Source organism: Marmota monax, unplaced genomic scaffold, assembly GCF_021218885.2.
Source record: "Marmota monax isolate L192 unplaced genomic scaffold, Marmota_monax_Labrador192_F-V1.1 WCK01_AAM20220418_F8-fsc00005, whole genome shotgun sequence".
In the NCBI taxonomy this organism is placed as follows: Eukaryota; Metazoa; Chordata; class Mammalia; order Rodentia; family Sciuridae; genus Marmota; species Marmota monax.
In genome coordinates, this window is record NW_026692254.1 from 13161169 (window position 1) to 13185776 (window position 24608).

General features: G+C 36.2%; 2 protein-coding genes across 2 annotated transcripts in view; both read right to left on the minus strand.

Moving 5' to 3' along the window:
* Entrep2 (endosomal transmembrane epsin interactor 2) overlaps window positions 1-24608 on the minus strand; it is a 420764-nt gene that overhangs the window by 100662 nt on the left and 295494 nt on the right. The gene's annotated exons all lie outside the window — the stretch shown is intronic.
* Window positions 8180-13215, minus strand: Nsmce3 (NSE3 homolog, SMC5-SMC6 complex component). The gene has a single exon (XM_046435737.2). It carries the CDS (start codon window positions 13126-13128, stop codon window positions 12241-12243), a length of 888 nt encoding a protein of 295 aa, XP_046291693.1. The 5' UTR covers window positions 13129-13215; the 3' UTR covers window positions 8180-12240.

Consider the following 24608-nt stretch of genomic DNA (forward strand, 5'->3'; position numbering starts at 1 on the left):
AGGATATAGTGAACAGAGTACAAGTGGTTTGTTCTAAATCTTAGGCAGCTTTTAATCTATGAGTTTCTCCCTTTATTGTTTTTGTTTCCTTGAAAGTTATCAAAGAAACCATTTGTCCCATAGAATTTTCTGCAGCTTAAACTTTCTAATGTAGCCTTCTATCACTTATTGTTTGTCTAGCATCTGCGTGTCTTATAATTTGGTGGTTTGGTGATTACATCTAGACCAAATACATACTAATACATACTAATAAAAGGTAGATATTGTCTTTGTGTGATGTTAGCAGCTTTTGGGGAGAGGCAGTGCTGGGGATCAAACTCAAGGTTTCTGAGCATGCAAGGCAAATGTCCCAACAGTCATTTCTGATGATGGAAAAGGTTCTTAAATTAGTTTATTATAGTTTCCAAAATAATGCTAGTCTGATTCTTAGTAGGAATACATCTATAGACAGAGACTTTCCTTCATCAATAGTTTTGTTTTTTTAAGGTATAGAGTTCATACAGGAAAAGAATGAGATATATTTTTTCTTTTCATTTTCCAAATTTTGAAATAATTAGTTGCTATAATGCTCAAATTACATGGTTATATGGTTAAGTAACACTCTGCTGCACTTATGGAAATAATTATTCCACATCTAATAAAACACCTTTTTGTGATCAAGAATAATTTTTAAGAATAAAATGATAAAAAGGAAGGAAACTGTCAGAAAAAAGTTGTTAAAGACTTTGAAATGGGCAACAATAAAAATAAAAATATCTTGCTAGGGTACACTTCTGAACTATTTGTGCCTTTCATTTTCTGTATTATATTTTTAAATTCTGAAAGTTGTAGAAAATTTATAGGTGTGCAAACAATTTTTGACAATATGAATAAATGAATTCTATCTGGTGTAACATAACCGATTATCACCCTATAGATAATAACTAATTTTATATATTTATACATTTCTGCACTTTTGATTGCCTATGTATACACACAATATTTGAATTCTTTGTTGTTGTAGTTTTCAGTACTGAGAACTGAATCCAGAGGTGGTCTACCACTGAGATACAACCCTATCTCATTTGATTTTTTTTATTTTGAAACAGGGTTTCACCATATTGCCCAGGCTGATCACAAACTTGCCATCTTCCAGTTTCAACCTCCCAAGTAGCTGGGATTACATGCATGTGCTACTGTACCTGGCTTTGAATTCTCCTTTGAACAGCTTGTATTGTCCTTTTGGTTTCCTCATTAAACAAGGAATTAAATATAATCTTTAACATATGTTTATTATAAAAACATAGTTGGCTTCAAAGGTAACTAATGAGATATTTTGTTTGGTATCTGTGTCTCTGGTCATATGAAACAGAGACATAAATGCTCTCTGTTGCAATCAATGATACCAATAGCCAGAGAGTCCTCTAATAGATTGATAGCTTTCTTACTTCCAGGCTCTTTGAGGCTCCAGGATCATCTTATATATTTCCTTGCTCACATATAGAGTCATTTCTATAGTAAGTGCAGATTCCTTTTAATGACAGTGGTATTTAGATAATTACAATTTTTGTTATAGAAACTCCCTTTGCTATTTGGATGGTCATTGTTTTCAATCTTTTCAGTTGTCAAACATGAGTTCATAATGATGTTTCTGATTCAAATTCTAACCTACAGGGTTTTTATTTAACTACATCAATTTTCTACCTTTCAACTATGTTGAAAAGCTTTGTTCTCAACATGATTATGTATTGCATTCAATTCTATAATACCCAACAACAGTTTCAAAATAACAGTGCCAATAGAACCACCAAAAGGATGACTACTGAAAACAGTTTGATATTGATATTTCTTTTTATCTTTAGAGTACAGTTCACAAAGAAGAGTCAAATTATGATGTTATAAACTCAAATGTTTCCTTTCTTATTGTGTGGTTATGCTATACATTAGGAACCTGAATTCCTTTGTTTTATTTAATCTTTTACTAGTCATTGTTCCTAAAACTGATTTCATAATTATATAAAAGGAATCCAAAGTTAAATCAATAAAAGAATAAAAGAAGTTTCAAATAAATCCAGTCATTAATCTGTCTTCTCTCTTCCTCTCCTTCCTCATATTTATTAAAAGGTAATCATTTATGTTTAAATTTTATAGTCTATCCTTTTATCATTTGATTTTTCATTGAAGGCAAGAATGGCATAATACACACATTTTCTCCACCTATTTTGCACTTAATATAGACACTTCCAAAAAAGTATATAGAAATGCCCCGTCTTCTCTTTTATCACTGTCTAGAATAATCAGATCCTTATTGATAGACATTTGGGCTCCTAAGTATTTTGTTATTTGCAATGTATTTAGTATTGCAATAAATAGCCTTGTTCATACATCTTTTTATTTATTTGCCAGGCTGGATTTGGGATATAGTCTTAGAAGCAGGTTTACAGGACAGAAAAATAAATCCATGTCTTGCTAGATGCTACCAAATTCCCCATCACAGGATTGGAACCATTTTTCATTCCCATTAGCAATATGTGAAAGTGGTAAGGTCTTAATTTATCTGATAATGGCTAAAAAGGAATGTTTTAGTCATATCAAATATAGAAAGACATTAGTATTACCATTATCTACCATAAGTACATCTCCCCCAAATGAAGCAAAATTCATTTTACCTAAAAAGGTACTTGTAGGATAGAAAATGAAACAATGTATTTTGTTCATTTAGGAAATAGTTCAAGTTCATGATATTAGTAATTATTTCAGAGATAGTTTTAATAACTGTGACCTATCACTGCATCCTGTGGGAAAGTTTAGCTACACAGAAAAGTGTCAAAATTAATTTTAAGTTACAAGAGCACTACAGTATAATTCTAATGAGGTGTAAATAAGCCAGCCTGTTCAGTTTCAAAAAGGAGCTCAAAAAGAAATTGCTGCTAGGAATGTAGCTCAGTGGGAGAGCACTTGCCTAGCATGTACAAACACCCGAGTTAAATCGCCAGCACTGCAAAAAAGAAATTTTGCTGAAAATACTAGACAGCAAAGCTACACTAAATCTAAGAAGAGATTATCTTGAGACTTAGTACTCAACAACAGACACTGCTGAGAAGTCCAGGGAGTAAGAGATGATAGGATGGGATGTTTTTCATGTTTACTGGGTTTTTAAAAATTGTGGTAAACACACATAAAATCACCATTTTTATAATTTTAAAAACTGAGGTAAAGTATACACAACGTGAAGTTTACCATTCTTAGAATTTTTAAGCTTAGGGCTCAGTGGCATTAAGCACATACGTACTGTTGCGGAACCATCACCACCACTACTCCAGGGCTTTTCCATCTTCCCAAACTGAAACTATGTACCAATAAACAGTAGCTGGCTGTTTCTCTCTCCTCCCTGTTCCTGGAAGCCACCTGTCTTCTAGGAATGGTGACTATCTCTAGCTCTAGATCTCTATGATGTTGTCTGACTCAGTGTATGGTCTGTAAGGGGAATCATTTCATGAAATATCTGTCCTTCTGTGACTGACTAATTTCACTCAGCATAGTATCACCCATGTGGTATCAAGTGTCAGAATTACCTTCCTTTTAAGACTCGTTAATATTCCATTGTTCCAGTAATTGGTCCTACTGATGAAGCAACTTTTGAGGAAAGAACTGTTTGAATCAGCAGCTTCATAACTCAGGAATCTTCTTGGGACACTGATAGCATGTAGGGGAGAGGTGGGTGATGAAAGAGCTGAGCATTCACAGAAATCTCTGTGAGGTCACTGGATGACCAGAGAGATAATAGGACTGACTTTAGTGAACAGAACATACACAGCAAAGAATGATGTCTTTTCAAAAATAGTTTGGAAAACCATTGATCAAATGGATGGTTACAGCTCTTATAAAGCAGTATCCAGGAGTCCACTAAAGAGTGTGAGGATAATCTGATGTCCAGGTTCTAACATTACAATATTCAAAATGCCCAAATCCCCAACACAAAAATTATGAAGTATACAAAAACAAAACAAAACAAACAAACAAAAACCCCACACAAAAAAATAAATTAAAAAAAAACAGAAACAAGCAGGGAAGTATATGACTATGATCTATCATGGGGAAAAAGAAGAAATCGATAATCAGCATCCCTAAGGAAGCTCAGATATTAGACCATTAAAACTTTTTAAAAATTTTATTTTTTAAAATATTTGATTTTATTTTTAAAATACATGACAGTGGAATGCGTTATAATTCTTATTACACACATAGAGCACAATTTTCCATATCTCTGTATATAAAGTATGTTGACACCAATTTGTATCTTCATACATGTAATTTGGATAATGATGCCTATCACATTCCACCATCCTTACTAACCCCTTGTCCCTCCCTTTCCCTCCCACTCCTCTGCCCTATCTAGAGTTCTTCTATTCCTCCCATGCTCCCCCCTTCCCTACCCCATTATGGGGAATTTTGGCCATCTGAAACACACTCAAAATGCTGAAGAAATCATGGGCAAAAAACAAAGGAAATCAGGAGAAAGATACATAAACAAGTAGGTTATATCAATAGAGCATAGAAAGAAAATTGATAGAAATTCTATAGGTAAAAAGTACAACTGAAATGATACACTCATGAGAAGAGTTTATCTGCTGATGTGAAGAGTCACAAGAATCAGTGAATATGGGAGAATATGGCCACGCTGCTAGATAGCCCAGGTCTTCTAGGGTTTGAGTGACTGTGTCTTCGTGCATGGGTGTGCCTTCCTACAGCCCCATGGGTGGAGCTATGCTCACCTGTTCCTTTGTAATATTACCCCTTGCCCGGTTTGGGATAAAATGTTACATGGAAATACCTTTTGTGTGTCCCCTTCTCTTACTGTGCCTTAGGTGTGACCTACTTAGATGTCAGTCAACCTGCTGATAGCAGACATCATGAAGCTAGACTCAGCCCCTTGAAACCTGACCCCTTGCCTCATTTGAATAGCTTCTCCTCAATAAAAAGGGTCAGCACGTGCGGGCTCTCTCTCTCTCAATTTCTTCGGACCCTTAAGGTCAGAGGAGCTGTCACAGTAACCCCAAAGAAAAAGGTATTTGTGTCTCTTGTGTGGTTACTTTGCGCAGCCCAATTATTCCCATGAAGTGACCCCTGAGTGTTTTAATCGCAAATAACCCTGCAATTGGTGTCCCTGGGTGGGCAAAAGGTCTGAGTGTTTAAGTTGCTGGGAAAGCGACAAATATGGGCAATTGAATATTAGCTGGTCTGAGGAACAGAAAAACATGAAGAGAAATTAACATAGCCTAAGAAAGCTATGGGAAACAATTATGCATAACAATGTACCAAAGAGTCCCTCTTTGATCAATTTCTGTCAGCCTCCCCTGAGCCCTCTTCTCAATTAGGCCTCAACCTTGGCCTATAAAAATGTGGGAGGGGAGCAGGTGGTGTGGGGAGAGAGGGGGAGTGCCCGGCCCTAAATTAGAGCAGGTTGTGCTCTATGCTTCTGTGATTATGTCAGGGTACATCCTGGTGTTGTATGTAAAAAGATTTTTTTTTTAATCAATTGACTATATAAAAAAATGTTTCTAGAGGATCAAGGCCACATCTGTAGGATGGGACCCCCCCCTCTTAAAGTGCCTTTCTGAATAAACTCAAGCTTGCCACGTTATAGTTTGTTCCAGCCAACACCTAAAGATCCACCATCTTCCAGCCTCTCTACAAGGGCAGCAGCCTAACTATAAGCACCAGTTAACAACCACACATGGGTTTCAGACGCACCAGGCCCCCTGCTTTTTCTAATTCCTCACTTCTTGACTACTCTGCAGCCCACCTTCACCTGTTCACTCTCTTCCCCACTCCCTGATTCTTCCTTCAAAATGCCAATCAACTCTATGAACCAGAGTTAAGTTCAGTTCATGCTGGATTTTTTTTCTCTGTTGCAATAATATGTTACTGATTAAAATCTAATATATTACTTATTAAAAATTTAAATGAGCTGTAAAGACATATTAGGATACATCTTTTTAATTTTTTTAAAATTTTTTAGTTGTTGATCTTTATTTTTTTTTATTTATATGTGGTGCTGAGAATCGAACTACAATGGTAAGCAAGTGCACTGAGCTCCAGCCCCCAAAAAACAATAGAAGAAGGCTGGAGAAGATATGTTGATATACTAATTTAAGACAAAAAGCATTACTAGGTAAAAATACAGTCTAAAAGAAGCAAGTCTCCAGAAACATCTGACAGTGTTAGATCTGTTTTTTCTCTATAAATAAAACTTGAAAATATATAAAGGAAAAACTAACATAAGAATTTTACAAAATCATGAGAGATTTTTACTATTCTTCAAAAATTGATTTATTAGGCAGGAAAAATGTAAAGAACACCTAATATTTAAACAACACAACAAGACTTAGGTACTGGACATAAATGGAAATACTGAAAATACATATCCACTTTTTATTTTTTTTTTTTAATATTTATTTATTTTTTTAGTTATCGGCAGACACAACAACTTTGTTGGTATGTGGTGCTGAGGATCGAACCCGGGCCGCACGCATGCCAGGCGAGCACGCTACCGCTTGAGCCACATCCCCAACCCCACATATCCACTTTTTAAAAGAACACTTGGAACATATAAAAATTGACTAAAATATTAGATCAAAGATCATATCAAATTTTTTAAAAATTGATTTACTTGGACCATTTTATCTCACTCAAAGCAATTTAATAAATTCAAATGCCAAAACAACAAAGAGTTCTTCAATATTCAAGTAGTTGAAAAAAAAGTAAATCACCTGTCCAATTATGTATCTAATATAAATCAAACCAGATAACAGAAAATATTTAGAATTAATATAACAACAAAACTCCATATTAGATCTTGTGTAATATGAGTAAAATTGCAAATAGAAGGAAATAAATTGCCTAAAATGAATTAGAAATTGAAAATCAATGCATTATATCTCTAGTCAAGAAAAAGAACCAATTTTCTGTCAAGCAGAAAAAAGTAAAAAGAAAATAAAAATAAAAAGGAAATCAATACAAATCAATAACAAAAAAGTTTTCTTGATTACTCATAAAATAAATCAAACTTGTACAAGATTGGATCTATTAAAAAATAGAAGGCAAAATAATTCTGATAATGCAAAAAATAATACTGAGAATGTTTATGAGTAAATATGTGATAGAATTATTTCTACATCAAAGGAAAATACTAAGAAATACTTTAGGCTAATAAATCAGAAAATAATGCAAACACTTTCTAAAAATACAAGTGACTAAAACTAATTAGAAGAGTAGAAAAGTTAAAGATATTATTAATGATATCTAACCAGTATTTAAAAAAATCTACATATAAAAAAGCACCAGGACCACAGCCTGTTCAAACAGGTAGCTTTCTTCCAAAACTTCTAAAATATTTAATCCTCACAAAATATGGCTAAAGGAATTTCCCAATGCAGTTATGATACCAAAGCGTTTCTATTTACAGTGGAGAAAATGCATGTCCTGAGGGGAGTCCCAGCCTTATAAGAAAGGTCCTGCAAACAGGAAGTCCTGGGGAACATAATAGTCCCAGAAGAGGACATCCATATGTGGGAGGATGTGACAGCTAGGATAGCAGATTAGTTATTTATAGGGAGTTGATAAAACAGGTAAATATGCTAAAGAAAATAGGAACTGAGTTTCTTACTTTTGAAGACATCTACAAACATGGAAAAGGAGAGATCTAGAATGAACACTGTAGTGTTGGATAGAACATCAGTTTTCTGTTTTCACAGATGATAGATGGAAGGGTCTCCCCTTACTCTGTGACCTAGAGGGCTGGGCAAAATACTTCCAATAGGTATGAACAAACCTAGCAACCTTGTTTCTAAATTCCATTCTCCATCAAAAGGAATAAAATTTCTAAGAGAAGTAAATGGATAACTCCTAATCTGGGACAGGGAATGTTTAACATCGGCTGCATGGATTTTTTCTGCGAGAATGTAAGAAAGTCCTCCAAGTCTAAAGGGGTATGTTTAAGATATAAAAGTCAGCTTAAGGAGTTCTCCCTAGCCAAATCAGGGCCATTTGAGTGTGTGTGTGTGTGTGTGTGTGTGTGTGTGTGTGTGTGTGTATAATGAAAACAAAAGAAAATAACATATGGGTCCATATGGACAAAATAGGTAAACAAATTAAAATTTTGATGAAGACTCCAATAATTACAGAATTTCAAAGTATCTCCATGCAGGTTACTTTTTTATTATAAAAGGGGAGATTAAAATTTCACAGTAGAGAAGCATGGCAGAAAAATCCCCTTAACCAAAGTGAACAATTACAAAATAACAAGGACAACTTGAAATTTTGTATCTTCCAATAGAAAGGGTAACATACCATTGCTTCTGTGATATTTTTGCCAAAATATATAATTCATATTTGATCATAAAGACACAGCAAATTCCAGCTGAGGGATTTCTACAAAACAACAAAACAGGCCCATATACTTCAATTGCCAAGATTATGAACGCCAAACACTAAAGTAACTGTTTGAAGACAGAAACAAACAATTAGATGAACTCAAATTTGTGTCTGCAATTTTTCGTTAAGTTTGAGATTATTTCTAAAGAACTTGGCTTAAACTCAAAACCCAATAATAAAAATGTAGAAGCATTTCAGTCAAATCCCCTTTATGTCAAAAGATACAAAAACTATCAAATTTTAGCCAGAAAAAAAAAATGTATTTAAAACAATTCATCATAAACAATAAGTATTTGTGACAGGAATACAATAGTTAGAAATTAGAAAAATCTATTTGAGTAAATAAAAAAAATATTAATCATATTAATGAATGAGTATATGACAAGTTTTAAGTCATTCATAATTTTTATAGATATCTCTAAGCTAGAAATAGAAAGGAAATTAAGTAACCCAGTTAAAGGTAATTATAGGAAAAAACCTAATACCAAGTATCACATTGGAAAAAAATTTAAAAATTAGTCCTTTCAAAATCAGAAATAAGAAAAAGCAATGCATGTGAGGTCTGCTGTCACCGCTTTGACAATATACAGTGATTCCAACCAACATAAAAGCAACGTTAAAAAAAATCAGTATTAAAATTAGAAATTAACATTATATTATAAATGCTATAAAATTATAATAACAAGGTATGAACAAGAAGATACCAAACTTATTCAGCCATGACCATAAATTTATTTATATTTGGAGCATTTCTATATAAATGAGACAGTGTTACAAGTGAGTATGGAAAGGGTAAATGCTGAAAACCTGGTGCTAGTCTATCCATACAGGAAGAATATTTACGTCTATACCTCACATAAGAACAGATTAAAAACAGGTGGAAATCAAAACTTTGCACACTTGGAAAAAAATAATTAGGATTAGAAAAATATTTTGAAAAATCTTTATAATTACTAGGATTAGGGAGAAGTTTTCAAAGCACTCTATTAAAAATACTGCCCTTAAAATAATTTGAAGTCAAACCATCTGTATGACAAAAGAAAAAAAAAACAGAAATGTAGATGGCATTTGCAATAGGATACATGAATTAATATGCAGAACGTGTGAAGAATAAATAATTAAAAATAGAAAAATAGTGAACAGATAATGAAACCTGACGGTCAATGAGAGCAAAAGATGTCTCACATCACTAATTAAGCAAGAGGTTCAAATTAATGCCACAATCAAGTATCATTACATACCCACCAGGATGGCTGAACTGGCCAAGTATCATAAAGGTTTCAGGATGGTGGTTATTGGCAACAAAAGAAGGAAAATGCTACATAAAATGCTGGAGCTTAAAAGACATCTGGCAATGACCTTGATTGCTTTACTTATTTCTGGCCTAAGGAAGCACTGCACAGTGTCTGCAAATATTAAAAAACAGGAAAGAATCTAACAGTCTTATTAACATTAAGGAAAAGATAAACTATTATTTTCCCCCATAAAAGAACAGCTAAAATGAATCATGTTAACATGTAGCTACATGTCTAAACTGATAAAACATAATGGTGCATGGAAAGAGCAAGTTGTGAAAGGTAACAATGTTTCTTATATAAACTGTAAAAGCCCACAAAACTATTTTTTTTTACATATATAGTAAAATTATAAAACCATACAATGGCATGATATCCAGACTTGTTATCTGTGGAAAGGGTGAGATAAAAAAGAAATAAGTGCCTGATCCTGTCTCTAATGTTTGTATTTTGTAATCTGAAACAAAATAACAGGTTAAGTATAAAACTATTAACATCTAGATGAGGAAACTGTGATATAGTTATCATTACCCAGCATTCACTGTCTCAGATAAAACTGTTAGTGGGTGCTGGTGAAGGTAATTTTTGCCACACAAAAACTTAGTACCAGAGCACACAAGGAGGTCATAGCTGGTGAGGTAAGGAGAACAGTAGGCAGGTCATTTACATACTGAAATAAAATGCATACCAGGAAGAAATGACTTCAAGGACCAACTGTAGTTTATGAATGAAATAAATGTAAATCTAATTTCTACAGAATGAAATAAACCCCAGTAATCTCTCATATTTCTTCAAACAATTTCATATCCACCATAGATTCTTGTAGATGACATTTGTCAGCACAGACATAGGTAACAATGTTTAGGTAAAAAAAGTTTACCTATTTTTGTTTGTTTTCCTAAGTGAAAGCATTTACTTCATTTAATGGTTAATCTGCAGAAACTTCCCTCAAAACAATTATACTTATTCGCTCACTGAATAAAATATGTATTGAATCTTTGTATATAAACACCATTTGGCTAGCTGTTATGGAGAAATACAATGAGACTATTAACTCTCTTTTGGCTCATTTAACTGATATAACTACAGTATAATTATTTTTCCCATTTTATAGATAAAGAAATTGAGATTGAGAGCTTAAATTCTGCCCCCCGAACCACCATGCTAACAAGTTAGTAGGAGCCATCATTCAGTTTGTCAGGAGACCTCAAGATCCATCAATTCATTGTACTATAATGCAACGATTTCTCAAAGCCCAGCAGAGATTTTCATCTAAATTTCTTGCTCTTTCTGAAAGTTCTACATGGGCTGAATTCACCATATTTCAGGTTACATTTTTCCCATAAAACCATTCATTGGAATCCAAGTAGAAGAATACAACCATAATTTTAAGCCAGTAATAGCAGCTCCAGACCCAGAAAAATAAAAATGTTTTTTTTAATTAAGAAGTAACAACTATAATCCTCCACACTAGAAACTTTGCCTGAAATTTCATGTAAACTTCCTTACCTACTAATCACATTGGCATACAGAACATGTAAATCAGAAGCCCACTTTATAGGTTAAAATAGGTCTGTCTACAAGCTAAAGAACCTACCTAAATTCACAGTGGTGGACCCAGGCAGTCCAATTCCCAAAGCAGGCATGGTTAATCACCAAGCCACTGTTTTATGAACTTTTGGGAGACTCAATGAGAAATTATTTTACATCACAATCCAACACACACACACACACAAACACAACAACTTCTACAGAACACTATTTACTTCAATAATATGTAGCAAAATCTTTTAAAGATGCTGGTTTTGAGTCATAAAAATCTCCTCAAGACATGGGCTTTTAAAAATACATAATGGTTAACTGCTCAAAATCACAATATTTATTAAAACAATGATGGTAGCAAAAAAAAAAGAGAAAACAATGAAATCAAGGTCAGCAACAGAGTTAAGTAATAATTAAGAATATAAAAAAATTGTTATTCACAGAAAATACATTATGTACATTGCTTGGAACCATGCATAATGCATATATATATATATATATATATATATATATATATATATATATATATGAAAAACATAAATATAAAACACTTGGGTTAAAGTAATAAGGATATAGGCAATTACATCTTTGTAATTTTATAAAGGCTTTTATTTTTCCTTACAAACTAGGGTAGTTCAGAAACCAGACAATAACTCCTTGGGGGGGGGGGGATCAAAACAATTTACTTGTGTTCTTCTTAAATATCTGTTTTAGAACACAGTACAGTTTCCCAAAAGTTTTACAAAGTTAGCAAACTTTTCACACCAAAAAAATGACATTAAAACAAAAATGATTCTGTGTTTTAAATGAAAATTGGGAACTGTACTAACACTAAAGGAACAAACCTTTGCAACACATCCTAAAGCTACATACATTCAAGCGTTGCAGAAACATCCTCCTTCCAAACCCCCTTCCCTTATTCTTTCAGTATTGTGCCTTTGGGTCACAGACCCTTGTCCTGGGAGTCTCTCTGAATCCATCCCTGATTTCAAGAGGATGGCGTTGGACCACTAGGCTCAGGTCTAGCTCTATTCTCCTCATCTGCCAAAGCCTCACAGTACTGCGCTGGCCAGTCCTTGGGGTCTTGATTATGAACTTTGGCCACAAACTTAAGAACTTTCATCTTGCTGGTTTCCAGGTTGGTTCGCGGGCCCCACTGGAATTCGTAGTCCACGGGATCCGTGTGGGGTATGCGCCGGTACTCCAAGTAACGTTGTCGCACAAAGTCCTCGGTAATGAGTTTCTTTGGATCCCCAAAGATTAAATGCTTCTTAGTGGGGTACACCCCCAACCGACGCAGAAAGTCCCAGACCTCGGTCTCCTTGATTGTGTTGCCCTTCATAAAGATGAGCCCTAAAACAATCATCAGTAGGCCCGTAGTGGGAGTGCCCTGATCGCCTCTCACCTCGGCATCCTCCTCCACTGGTTCCAGGGTGTTGATCAGGATGTAGGTGTTACTCTTGGGCTCAAGTTCCACTAGCTTGTACCCGAAGACGTACTGGAGGCGCTCCGCAGCCAGTTTGAGGAGGTCCGGGAAGATGTCCTTGTAGTCCCCGATGACATGCTTCAGTATGTCGGTCCGCTTGATAGGAATCTTCTTCTGGTCCTTAATCAGCAAGAACTGCACCAGCTCCGCCACCTTCAGCTCCAGCTGCTTCTGGGTCCGAGGCCCCACAGTGGGGGCGGCCTGGGACCGGCGAGCGCCCTGCGAGGAAGTGCCTTGGGTCTCTTGAGAGCCCGCCGGGCCGCGGGAAGTGCTCGGGGTCTCCTCCGGGACGCCGCCTCTCTGGGCCCGGACGTCTCCGCCGCGGCCCGAATCCCTGTCTTTCTCCGCCGGGGAACTAAAGCGACCCCGACTCCTTGGCTTTTGCAACATGTCACCAAGCAACCGGAGCCGGACGCCAGCTCAGACTCCAGCGGACAGAGGAACGCTCGCCGTAACCGGCGGAAGAGGCAGGAATTGTGGGTCCGAACCAGGCGCGCCTGCGCGGCCTGGGCGGGGCCCCAGAAGGCGCGCGCAGCATCGGCGGAGCCAGAGCGCCATGCCAGGGATGGGGCTGTCTGCTGGGGCTTAGAGGGTGGCTGCATGGCTACTGCGCATGCGGAGAGGGGAGGCTTCTGCAGTCCCTAGGTCCAAGCCACCACTTCGGTCATTATTGTGTGCTGTGTTTTTCAAGTCATACAAATAGAAAGCAAGAACCCAAACTTGCAGGCAAGGGTGCGACCAACTTTTAGGCCACACATACTTTGGTATGTTTTATAGGCCATACTGAGTTCTAAACTCGGGTATGTTTGTAAACGGAGGAAACTCAAAGAATAAATTTTGGGGAAAAATAAGGTGAAGAGGAAAGTGAGCCTGGAAGTAAAGTATTTATTCCTACATTAAATGCGCACATAAAAGACCCAAAGGACTCGTAGTTTTTCTACCTTTCCTCGCTCAAATTCACACCTTCCTGATAATAGAATTACTGTCTACCTTCCTTTCAGGTCTGTAAGTCAGGCTTTCCTCAAAAGCAATATTTCTTCCCGGTTTCTTTATTTATATTTTCGCTGTTACACTTCATTAGCTAGACTGCCAGGAGAAACCCATCCACAAAAGCAGGATCCACTTTTGCCAATAATTAACTTGGTTAAATGAGTATTAAAAAAAAAAAAAGTGCAGACCCACAACCACAATTTTAACAGAAATGGCTGAGTGGAATGTTACAAGAAGAGAAATGTGCTCTCTCAAGAGATTACCATTTAATTTGGGGCATTCATGGTCAAGAATTTCAATAATGTGAAGTTCCTAGATTTCTTTTTTAATTTTTTAGTTATAATTGACACAATACCTTTCTTTCTTTCTTTATATGTGGTGCTGAGGATCGAACCCAGGGCCTCACACGCTCTAGGCGAGCACTCTACAGCTGAACCCCCTAAATTTGTTAATTCTTATATATATTAGCCTTAGGGCTCAAAAAGAAAAGAGAAGAACAGAGGTATAATCCCTTACAATCCATGGTGTGTGCACTTTGTATATTTTTAATTGTGCAACTCTAATAGTGGAAGAGTCATTTCATTAACTCGAACCATCAGCAATCTGCTGCCATTACTTCTACTGATCTTAGTAAATGTGCTTCTCTATTTACTGACTTGCAAAGAAGGAACTGAATTTCCCTCTTTGTCTTTTTAAAGCTACCCAGAACCTGGGTAAACTGTTCAAAGAACTAAATCAAATTGATTTCCTCTTTAATGCAAATATATTCAAAGGAAGGCAATTCAAAACACATTATTTGAATAATAACATCAAAACACAACAACCTTATTAAAATTTCATTAAATGTAAGTAGCATAAAATTTTTGTAATTCAATATGAAAATGCAGTCTGATAATGGTACTGGAACTGCAGTAGTAAATGTGAAATCATATTCCATGTTGTGATGCAAACATGCTAAAATCTAGTAAACTATGAGTAATAACTTTCTCTTCCACACAAGATACAACATTATGTTCTCAAATGTCAATCTTAATGACAGGGGCTGCTGTCATTTGAATGTGTCTCCAAAGTTCAAGTGTTGGAAACTTAACCCCCAGTGTAACAGTGTTGGATAATTGGGCCTGATATGTGATTAGATCATGAAGACTCTGTCCTCATGAATGCATTAGTGTCATCTCTGGAATGGGTTAGTTATTTCCAGAGCAAGTCTGTTATTAAAGCAAGTTCAGTTGTCTTGCAAGTGTACTCTTTCAGTCATGTGATACATTCCACCATGTTATGACACAGCAAGAGGTCCTCACTAGATGTTGCCCTAGAACCTTGGACCTCCCAGCCTCTGAAACCATGAGCCAAATAAGATTTCATTGTTTCTAAATTTCTCACTGTGTGGTATTCTTTTATAACAACATGAAACAAACTAAGTCAGAGGCCTACTAATAAAAATATATCATAGTAGCATTCATTTTATTTTACAGTAAGAATTTGTCTGCTTCAGTTTCCTTTAAAATTACAATTTGTACTTAAGTTCAACTAAGCCTCCTGCAATCTAATTCTGCAAAAGCTACTTCCAGACCAGTCCATTTGTAACTTGAGTCAAATAATTTCAGCAACCAAGGGACAGGGGAGAAATTAAAAATAAGATAAGAGCTGTTGTCAATAATTAGTCTGGTATTTCAATGCTTTCTTGTTAAGGTATTCACTTAAACTATTAAGTAGTTCAATTGGTTAGGCTACCCTTTGACTGTAAGTCAAAAGGGCCTGTCAGTGGCACCCTTGCTCAGATAGACTGTCATTACTCAAAATAGGTGAGAAAAGATAACAGTTTTCAGTCTGAAAACACCTGTCTACTGTCCAGAAGAGTGAGGGTGAGAAAAACACAGGCATAAATGATAAAATGAGGTTTATATAATACATGGGAAGACATCTAAAACCACATTCCACCTCACTCTGGGAGACCTGAATATTTTGGGTAGAAATTGTGGCAATAAATACAAATAATAACAGCTAATGATTCTACAAAGGTGGATAGCATTAGATTGAAATTTAGATAATGCATGGGGAAGTCACCCAAACCCACATTCTACTTCAGATTTAACACTGAAAGTCATGCATGTTTGGGTAGAAATTGGGGTGGTAATAACATTAATAGTTAATAGTATGTATAAATTACAATGGCTAATGGTTTTACAAAGGTAACTATGGTTCAGATCTTCTTTCAAGTGGTCTTCAGGTACTGCTTCATTTACTCCCCCAAACAACTCATGGAGGCATGTGTGTTTATTGAATTTCTCTTCTCACAAGTGGAGAAACAGGCAAAGAGAACATAGACAACGGTGTTCTTGAAGAAGTAAAAGCTTTGGAATCAAATGGCTCTAGATTAGAGACCTGTTCTGACACTGGGAAAGTTACCAATACCCCAAGTTTTGGTTTCCAGATCAATAAAATGAGACCACTAATCCTGGCTTCAGAGGATTGAGATAGGTTTGTCAAGTACTTAACACCTGGCAGAATAGTTGATAATATATTTTTTTTTTCTTTCTAGGGACTTTATGTTAAGGAAAATATTACGAGTGCTACACAAAGTTGTATGCGGTATAGGGGAAGCAAAACTTTACCCTCTTAAGAGTGCCAGCTAGACCTGAGAATTAAATTGGTATGAGACAGATTAACAGGAGAAAAAGAGTACTTTGTTTTGTTTTGTTGGTACCAGGGAGCACACAGCCACTGAGCCACATCCCCAGCCCTGTTTTTGTATTTTATTTAGATACAGGGTCTCACTGCATGCTGAAGCTGGCTTTGAACTCCAGTCTCAGCCTCCTGAGCCACTGGGATTACAGGCGTGTGCCACCGTACCCGGCAAAAATGTACATATTTAAGTACTACATGTCATTGGAGCTCTTATAAGGAAATGATGATATAGAGAAGTAGAAAAACCTAAATCCTTTTATATTTGAACAAAGAGAAGTAGTTGTGGAAAATGAGTAAATTATATGGGGAGTCTAAGGGAAGATAATTATTTTAACAAGGTTTGTTTGTACAGAATTCTCTTGGCTAAGGCTCCCCATGGAATAATGTTTCTTTTCTGCTGGTACCGGAAAGGCATTTTGCACATGGGAGTTTTTAATCTCCTATTCCCAGGAAGAAAAGAGGAGACTAGAATGCCCTTCGTGCATCTGCTGTTTTTCAAGTGCCTTTAGCTCAAAGTAATCTTTATGCCAAAGTGGCATATTTTGGGAGGCATATTCTGCTACCCCTTAGTAAAAAGATGTTCACTGCAGTGAAACACATGCACATATCAAAATTAGGGAAAGTTCTGGAGCTATATGTCAAGGAAATATTAGAGTCATTTACTTTTTAAAATAAGATTCAATTTTTATTTCTTTGCTTGGGGAAAATATTATATCCTCACTGAAGTTTAACTTCATGGTGACATAATGCCACAGAAGTTATGCAATTCAAATTTTCGATAAATTCTACGTGATTTGGAATATAGCATTTGTGACTTTATGTATAAGGAGTGAAGTAACAAAGACAAATGATTTAAAAAGAAAAGAAATTTTCAAATACTTTATGCTAATGACCTCCTTGCTGTTATTGACAGACCTAAAAGAAAAAAAATCAAAATTCTTTGAGGTAAAATCTAAGCTAGCTAAGATTTCGAATGCATTGAGCAAGGAAATGCCTAAGACCAATTGCTCTTTAAATGTCTCTAAGTAATTAAATGCTTTATTTCATCTCCTTGGTAGCAAATGCCTGCCTAGAAGCTCTAATCATCTTTATTATCTACTAGATTCTCCTCTTCATTCATTAGTATTTCTTGTAGATCCACAGCAACATTTTAAATTTTCTGATAGCAACACAGTGCTGAAAGCAGGTGAGGACTTTTGGGAGAAGAAAGGCAGTGATCAAAGCATGCAGCCAGCTTTTGTGAGCAGCTTCCCCACCTTTTCCAGTGGATGAAAACGGGACAATGCACAGCATGTGTGCAAAGACTTCAGTGGCAAACACTATTTGGGTAGATAGCAGGGAAAACAATCCAGATTTTTAACGGTGAAATAAAATTCCTTGGGTCCACACACTCTGATCACTCACTGCAACAAAAGGGTCCACCTATTCTTAACAAAGATATTCCCGCTTAGATCACATGGTAGTCTTCATAATAACATTTTGTCCCTCCTAAACAAACACTTTGTAATCAAACAGTAGCATGGCTCTCCTGGATTGCTAGAAGAGGGAGTGCTTTCCAAGCGCTGCAGCCATTTGGCCCAGACCTTTAGACACTTTTTAAGAAATGCAAATCATCCAGTTACCCAGGTCTTTATGAAAATCATTAAAGCCTATACAAGGTCTCTATAGTAGCCAATAAGATTTGCTTTTGTTTTCTTGGTCCCTGCCACTCCCTGTTTTGCATCTGTTCCCTTTAGGAACTGCCTCTTTACAACTGTAGAAGACTTTGGTAACTGACTGGGAAGGCCAATCTGCATCCCTCCTGGGGGCTCATATAGATTCTCTTTCTACTGAGCTAACAAGTTGCAGGGTAACAAAAGCCTAGCCATTTGTACTGTTGCTTTGGGATAATCCATCTCATGGTGAAGCTGCTTCACAAGAGCTCTAAGAGATGGAGAAATAGTTTGTTCTGGTTTAGATATGAGGTGTTTCTGAAAAGCTCATGTGTGAGACAATGCAAGAAAGTCTAAAGGTGAAATGATTGGGTTACGAGCACTTTTACATAATCAGTGCATTAATACACTGATATAGATTAATTAGGTGGTAACTGTGGGTATGTAGGGTGTGGCTGGAGGAGGTTGGGTCACTGTGGACATGCCTTTGGGGTTTGTATTTTGTCCTTGTTGAACAGAGCTCTCTCTTCTCTGCTTCCTGGTACTATGTCCCCAGCTGCTTTCCTCCACCACACAGACATGAGGTTCTGCTGAAATGTAAAAGAACCAAAGTAAACGCCATTTGTTCTGACCTGACTCCATTTTATGCTTGTTTAAAATGTTTTCTTTCAGCCTCCTGACAGCTGTATCTAAGTTGACAATACCATAGGACCTTCCCCTCAGCCCTGACTATGGTCCTGATTTATAATAGAAATGACTCTGAAATGTATAATCAAAACAATTCTCTCATGTAATCAAAATATCTATCTCAACAAGGTCTTTCTGACTTACATCTGGCTCAGTTTTTCCTGTGGTTTTTGCCTTTATAAACTCTGTACTTCCAAAATTCAGGTGCTGGGAGTTCTTTGAGGGACTAGCCTGCTCCTAGTCACTTGCGTGGCTTGCTCATTAAAGGACCTTTTTCCCTTTCAATTTGGCTGTATAAGCATGATGATCTGTAATTCTTGTGCACTCTGTAACACTGTCACACCTTGGGCACAGGGCAATCAAGTTGGCCCTTTTGGACTGAGACCTCTTGTAACAGTGGTTCACTTTATGCTTTGAATAAAACCCTTGCTGCTCTGCCACTGCAACTTATTTTTCAAATGGACTTGTTTCTTTCTCTTCCTGTTTCCCTGCTCCTCCCTAATCTCCATCCTAGGCAGAGTTATTTGTCCTTGAGCACTCAGGCCGCATAGGAATCAAATAATCCAGATTTTGGGGATTGCACCAGAGGATCTCAAAAAGGACTCTCCCAAATTAACAAGTGAATTACATCTCCAACAGAGAACACATGGAGTGTAGCCTTTGAGTCACCTCTTCAAAAGCCCCGTTCCTTCCTACAGATGAGCAGAATCACAGCCTTTGGGACAGGGTCCAGTGTTTCTCCTTTGCTGGTAAAGCAATAAAACTTCTTTTTCCTTTTTTTTCAAAACCATGTTCTCATTCTTGGATTGACATTGGGAACAAGGACCAAGCTTTCAGCAACACTCTGAAACCGTGAGCCCCCAGACTTTTCTTCCTCTAAAATTGTTCTTGTCAGGTCTTTTAGTATAGCAGCAAAAAAAAAAAAAAAAAAGATGACTAAAACAGTTCTAATGCTGCCACCTGAATCCCTAGATCCTGAGTTCAAGGTTAGACTCTTGGAGATTCTGAGTTACTGGAGCATCAACTTTTACATAATCTCCTTTGAGTTGGTTCCTGTTACTTCCAACTGAACAAATTCTGGCTAAGTCAATAGCTAAACCCACTATGCACAAGAAACTGAATACCAGGAAATGACACATTGTTTCACAGGAATGGAACTTGAAAAGTTTAATACCACCAATAAGGATTTTTGAATGTCACAAAAGGTGAATTGAATACAATTTGATATTGTTGTTTTTTCCACAGTATTCTGTGGTTGAGGAATATGCCTTTAATTTCAGCTGCAGGCAGTACAGAGAAAGAGAAAAACCATGAGGGACTGTGGTTTTCAATACAGAATGTAGATATGAGGTAAGGTGGTGATATCCCTCTGGGGGAAGTAGTTTCAGACCACATGGAATATATATTCATAGATGGATTAATGATGGGTATATGTTCTAAGAAATGCATTGTTAGGTAATTTCACCATTGGGCAAACATCACAGAGTGTATTTACACAAATTAAGATGGCTCTGATGTCATTAGGCAATATGATCTTAGGGGCCATTGTCATGTATGTAGTCCATCATTGAATGAAACATTGTTACACATTTTATGACTGTATTTTAAGGCATCTGCTACTCCAGGGTATCTGTGTTGTTCAAATTCAACCCAAAGAATTTTTCTACTGGTTATGCAAGATGACAGTATAATAACCTCATTATTTTAGGCTACACTTTAGCCTAAAATAGAACTGTACCCACAAGGCAAGGTCATCAAAGAGAATCGACAAAGCTAATATCCAGAAGGGGACAATGCAAATAGGTATTGAGAAAACTGAACACACTGAAATGGAAAGGAAAAGTAAATGAAAATAATTAAGAGAAAAACATTCAAGGGATGAATCAAAATACCACATTGTACCTCATAAATATGAACAAATATGTGAATCTAAAAATAATAAAAACATTTAAGGCAGACAAAAAGATCCAATGTATGCACAGCTGGTAGTCCTGAGGTATATAATAATCATAAACAAAGAACTATATGTGATTTCAGGAATCCTGGGATATCCTGGGATATGATGAATTTACACAGGTCCCTGTCTTGGATCCTGTCCCCTTCCTGGCTCCCTCCTTTGGACAAACAAGGAGAGCAAGCATGCTTTCAGGGCTGGAGTGTAATCAGAGATTGTGGGCTCTCCAAGATCTGCAGAGGAGGAGACTAGCACAGGGCTTTACCCTGAGATGTAAAAAGTGAGAGCTTGGGTGCTTAATGAGAAGGCAAGCCCTGTCCCAAGGCTTAGGAAGAGCTAGGATTGCCTGGTACCTTTTGAAGTCTGAGCTGGTAGAAGTCTGTGTCTCTCCTGAGAGTCCACATCTATCTCTTTTCTGAGGCTTTTCCTTTAAGTCCCAGAGTGTTGACCAATTGCTGAGGAGTAAACTAACTAGAAAATCAAAAGCTGCTGGGCTTTGAGGTTAGGAGAGGTAGCAGTTTTCCACTTATGAGTCCCGGACTCTAAGAGATCATTTCATGATACTTTGAAGACATGTAAATAATGTGCCCTTTGATTCACTGTAGCCCATAAAAAAATTTTCTTTGCCAGAAACTGCTGAGCTTCTCAGCACTTGCAATTTAATACTTTTCCAGTGACTCTCAAAAACATGTCCTGTAAAGCAAAGAAGGAGTACAAAACCTTGCACAGGCAAATAAGAAAAATTAAAATATAAAAGATGGTCCAAGAACTTGAAGGAGAAGCAATGACACTGGCAAACTTTTGGTTCCACTGATCAAGAAAGAGAGAAAAAACAAATAATAAAGCCAGAAAGAGGGACATTACTTCTAGAGAAATATTATAAGGGAATGTTATGAGAAGTGAACAATTAAGTCAAAAACAAGATAAATTAGAAGTATGGGAAAGTTACTAGAAAGACGCAGATGAATGCAATTTATTTTAAAACACAATGTGAATAGACCTACAACAATGAAACAGATTGAACTAGTAACTTTAAAACAGATTGAATTAGTAACTTCACAACTTCCCACAAAGAAGAATTCCGGTCCAGATGGCTTCACCAAACATTTAAAGAATTAAGTTTAACCCTGTTCCACATTTTCCAGATATTGAAGGAGGGACCAATTCCTAACTTCTTCTATGAGTCCAGCATTATCTTAGTACTGGAGTCAAAGATATCACAAGCAAAGAAAAACACAGATCCTCAAAAATATAGAGACAAAAAAATCCCTATTAAAATGCTAGCAAATTCTTGTAATACATTGAAAAATTATACACCATGACCACATGATATTTACTCCTGACATATAAAGTTGGCTTAGTATCAAAAATATCAATTAATATGATATGCTATATTAAGAGGAATAAAGGAGAAAAACCTCATGATGGTTTCAATGGATGCAATAAAAGCATTTGACAAAATCCAAACAGGCTTTCATACTAAAAACACAGAAAACTAGATGGAAACTTACACAATGTAATAAAGGCCATCTATAAAAATCTATAGGTAACATCATACTTAAGGGGGAAACTCTGAATGCTCTTATGCTAAGAAGCAAGAAAAGGATGCCTACCTCACCTCTTTTATTCAGCATTGTACTGGAGGTTCCAACCAGGGAAATTAGGCAAGAAAATGAAATTAAAGGCATCCAGATTAGGAAGGAAGAAGTAAAACTATCTGGTCATAGATGACATTATCTTGCATATGGAAAATCCTAAGGAATCCCCTAAACAATATTAGAATGATAAGTTCAACAAGATTGTAGAATACAAGATACATGTACAAAAATTTTTTTTCTCTGCACTTGCAATGATTAGTCTGAAAATGAAATTAAGAAAATAGCTCCACAAATGATAGCATTGAAATGATAAAACACTTAGGAATAAAGTTTTTAAAATAAGTGAAAAACTTATACCATAAAAAGTGCAAAACAATGAAAGAAGTTTAAAAAGATGTAAATAAATGGAAAATATCCTGTGTTCATGAGTCACAAGACAATATTATTAAGATACCAATACTAACTAACCAAGTTAATCTATAGATTCAAGACAATCCCTATCAAAACCTTATCAACAAAAAGTTGATTTTTTTTTTAGAAATTGACAAGCTGATTCTAAGATTCATATGGAAATGGAGGGATTCAGAATAATCTTCAGAATAATTCAAAATAATCCTGAGAAAGAACAAAATTTGAGGATTCACATTCCTTATTTCAAAACTTACTATGCCACTAAGGTAATCAAGGCAGAAAAGCACTGGCACATATTATTATAACATGAACTGTGTCTTCTACAAAGGGCACAGGTTTAAGTTCCAATTCCTAGCACCTCAGGTTGTAACTATATTTGGAGGTAATATCTTTTAATACATTTAGTTAAAATGAGACCTTTGGGGTGGGCCTCTAATCCAATAGGACTAGCGTCCTTAAGAGAGGAAGAGGCATTGGTAATGTGCTTGCACAGAGAAAAAGTCACATGAGGACATGGTGAGAAGCTCACCATTTTGCAAACTAAGGAGAGAAGCATTAATAGAGACCAAACCTTATTCTTGGACTTATGGCCTCCAGAACCATGAGAAAGATTTATGTTGGGTAAGCCACCCAATCTGTGGTAGTCTCCTATGGTAGCCATAGCAAACTAATACACATACAGAGACATGGAATAGAACTGGTACTCCAGAAATAACTATAATCAATCTTCTACATCTACAACAAACCAATTTTCAGCAGGGGTTAAGACAACTCAATAGGAAAACAACAAATGGAACTGGCGTCAAAAATGAATTTGGACCCCAAATTGCCACCATACACAAAATCAATGCAATATGAATCTTAAGCCTAAATGTGAGAGCTACCACTATATCTCTTACAACACAATGTAGGAGTAAATTCTCATGACCTTGGGTTGAGCAAGGGTCTCAGATTCAAGACCAAAAGACCTATAAGTTGTATTTCATTAAAACTGAAAAGTATTGTGTGTCAGAGGACACTTTCAGGAAAATGAAAGGACACATTCTGAGAGAAAACATTTTCAAGTCATGTATCTATGTGATAAGGGATTTATACACAGAATATATAAATAACCCCTACAAGTGAATAAAACAAATCTCAAATTTTAAAAGTGGGAAAATAGTTTAAAGAGATATGTCTCCAAAAATATAAGAATTTTCTAGCTATAAAATATGAAGTACTATGAAGCACAGTGGTGCACGCCTGTAATTCCAGCAACTTGGGAGGCTGAGGCAGGAGGATCTCAAGTTGGAGGCCAGCCTGTGCAACTTAGCAAGGACTCCATCTCAAAAAATAAAAGGACTGGGGATTGGTTCAGTGGTGGGGTGTCCCTGAGTCCAATCCCTAGAACCAAAAAGAAAAAAGAAAATTAAAGCTGAAGTATTGATACATACTACAATTGGATGGATCTTAAAAATATTGTGCTAAATGAAAGAAGCTGCTTTAAAAAGACAATGTATTATATAACACTTATTAAATGAAATGTCCAGAAGAGTCAAATACATAAAGGCAGAAAGATTAATGATGCAGGGCTGTTAGGGAGGTGAGAAATGGGGAGAGTCAACTAATGGGTATGAGATTTCTCTTTGGGGTGATGAAGATATCATAAAAATTAGATGATGATGGTTCCATAATAGTAAATATGCTAAAAGAACATTAACTTTTATACTTTAAACAGGTGTACTTTATGATATGTTAAATAGTTAAATAAAACTGTTTAAAAAAACTTGCAGAAGGTCAAGCTGAAAATCTCTAATAAGTATAATGATATGAAACAGGAAAGACAGACTCATAAACCAGCAGTGAGAACCATCAAATGGATACAGACTTTCTGGATCAACAACCACAGAA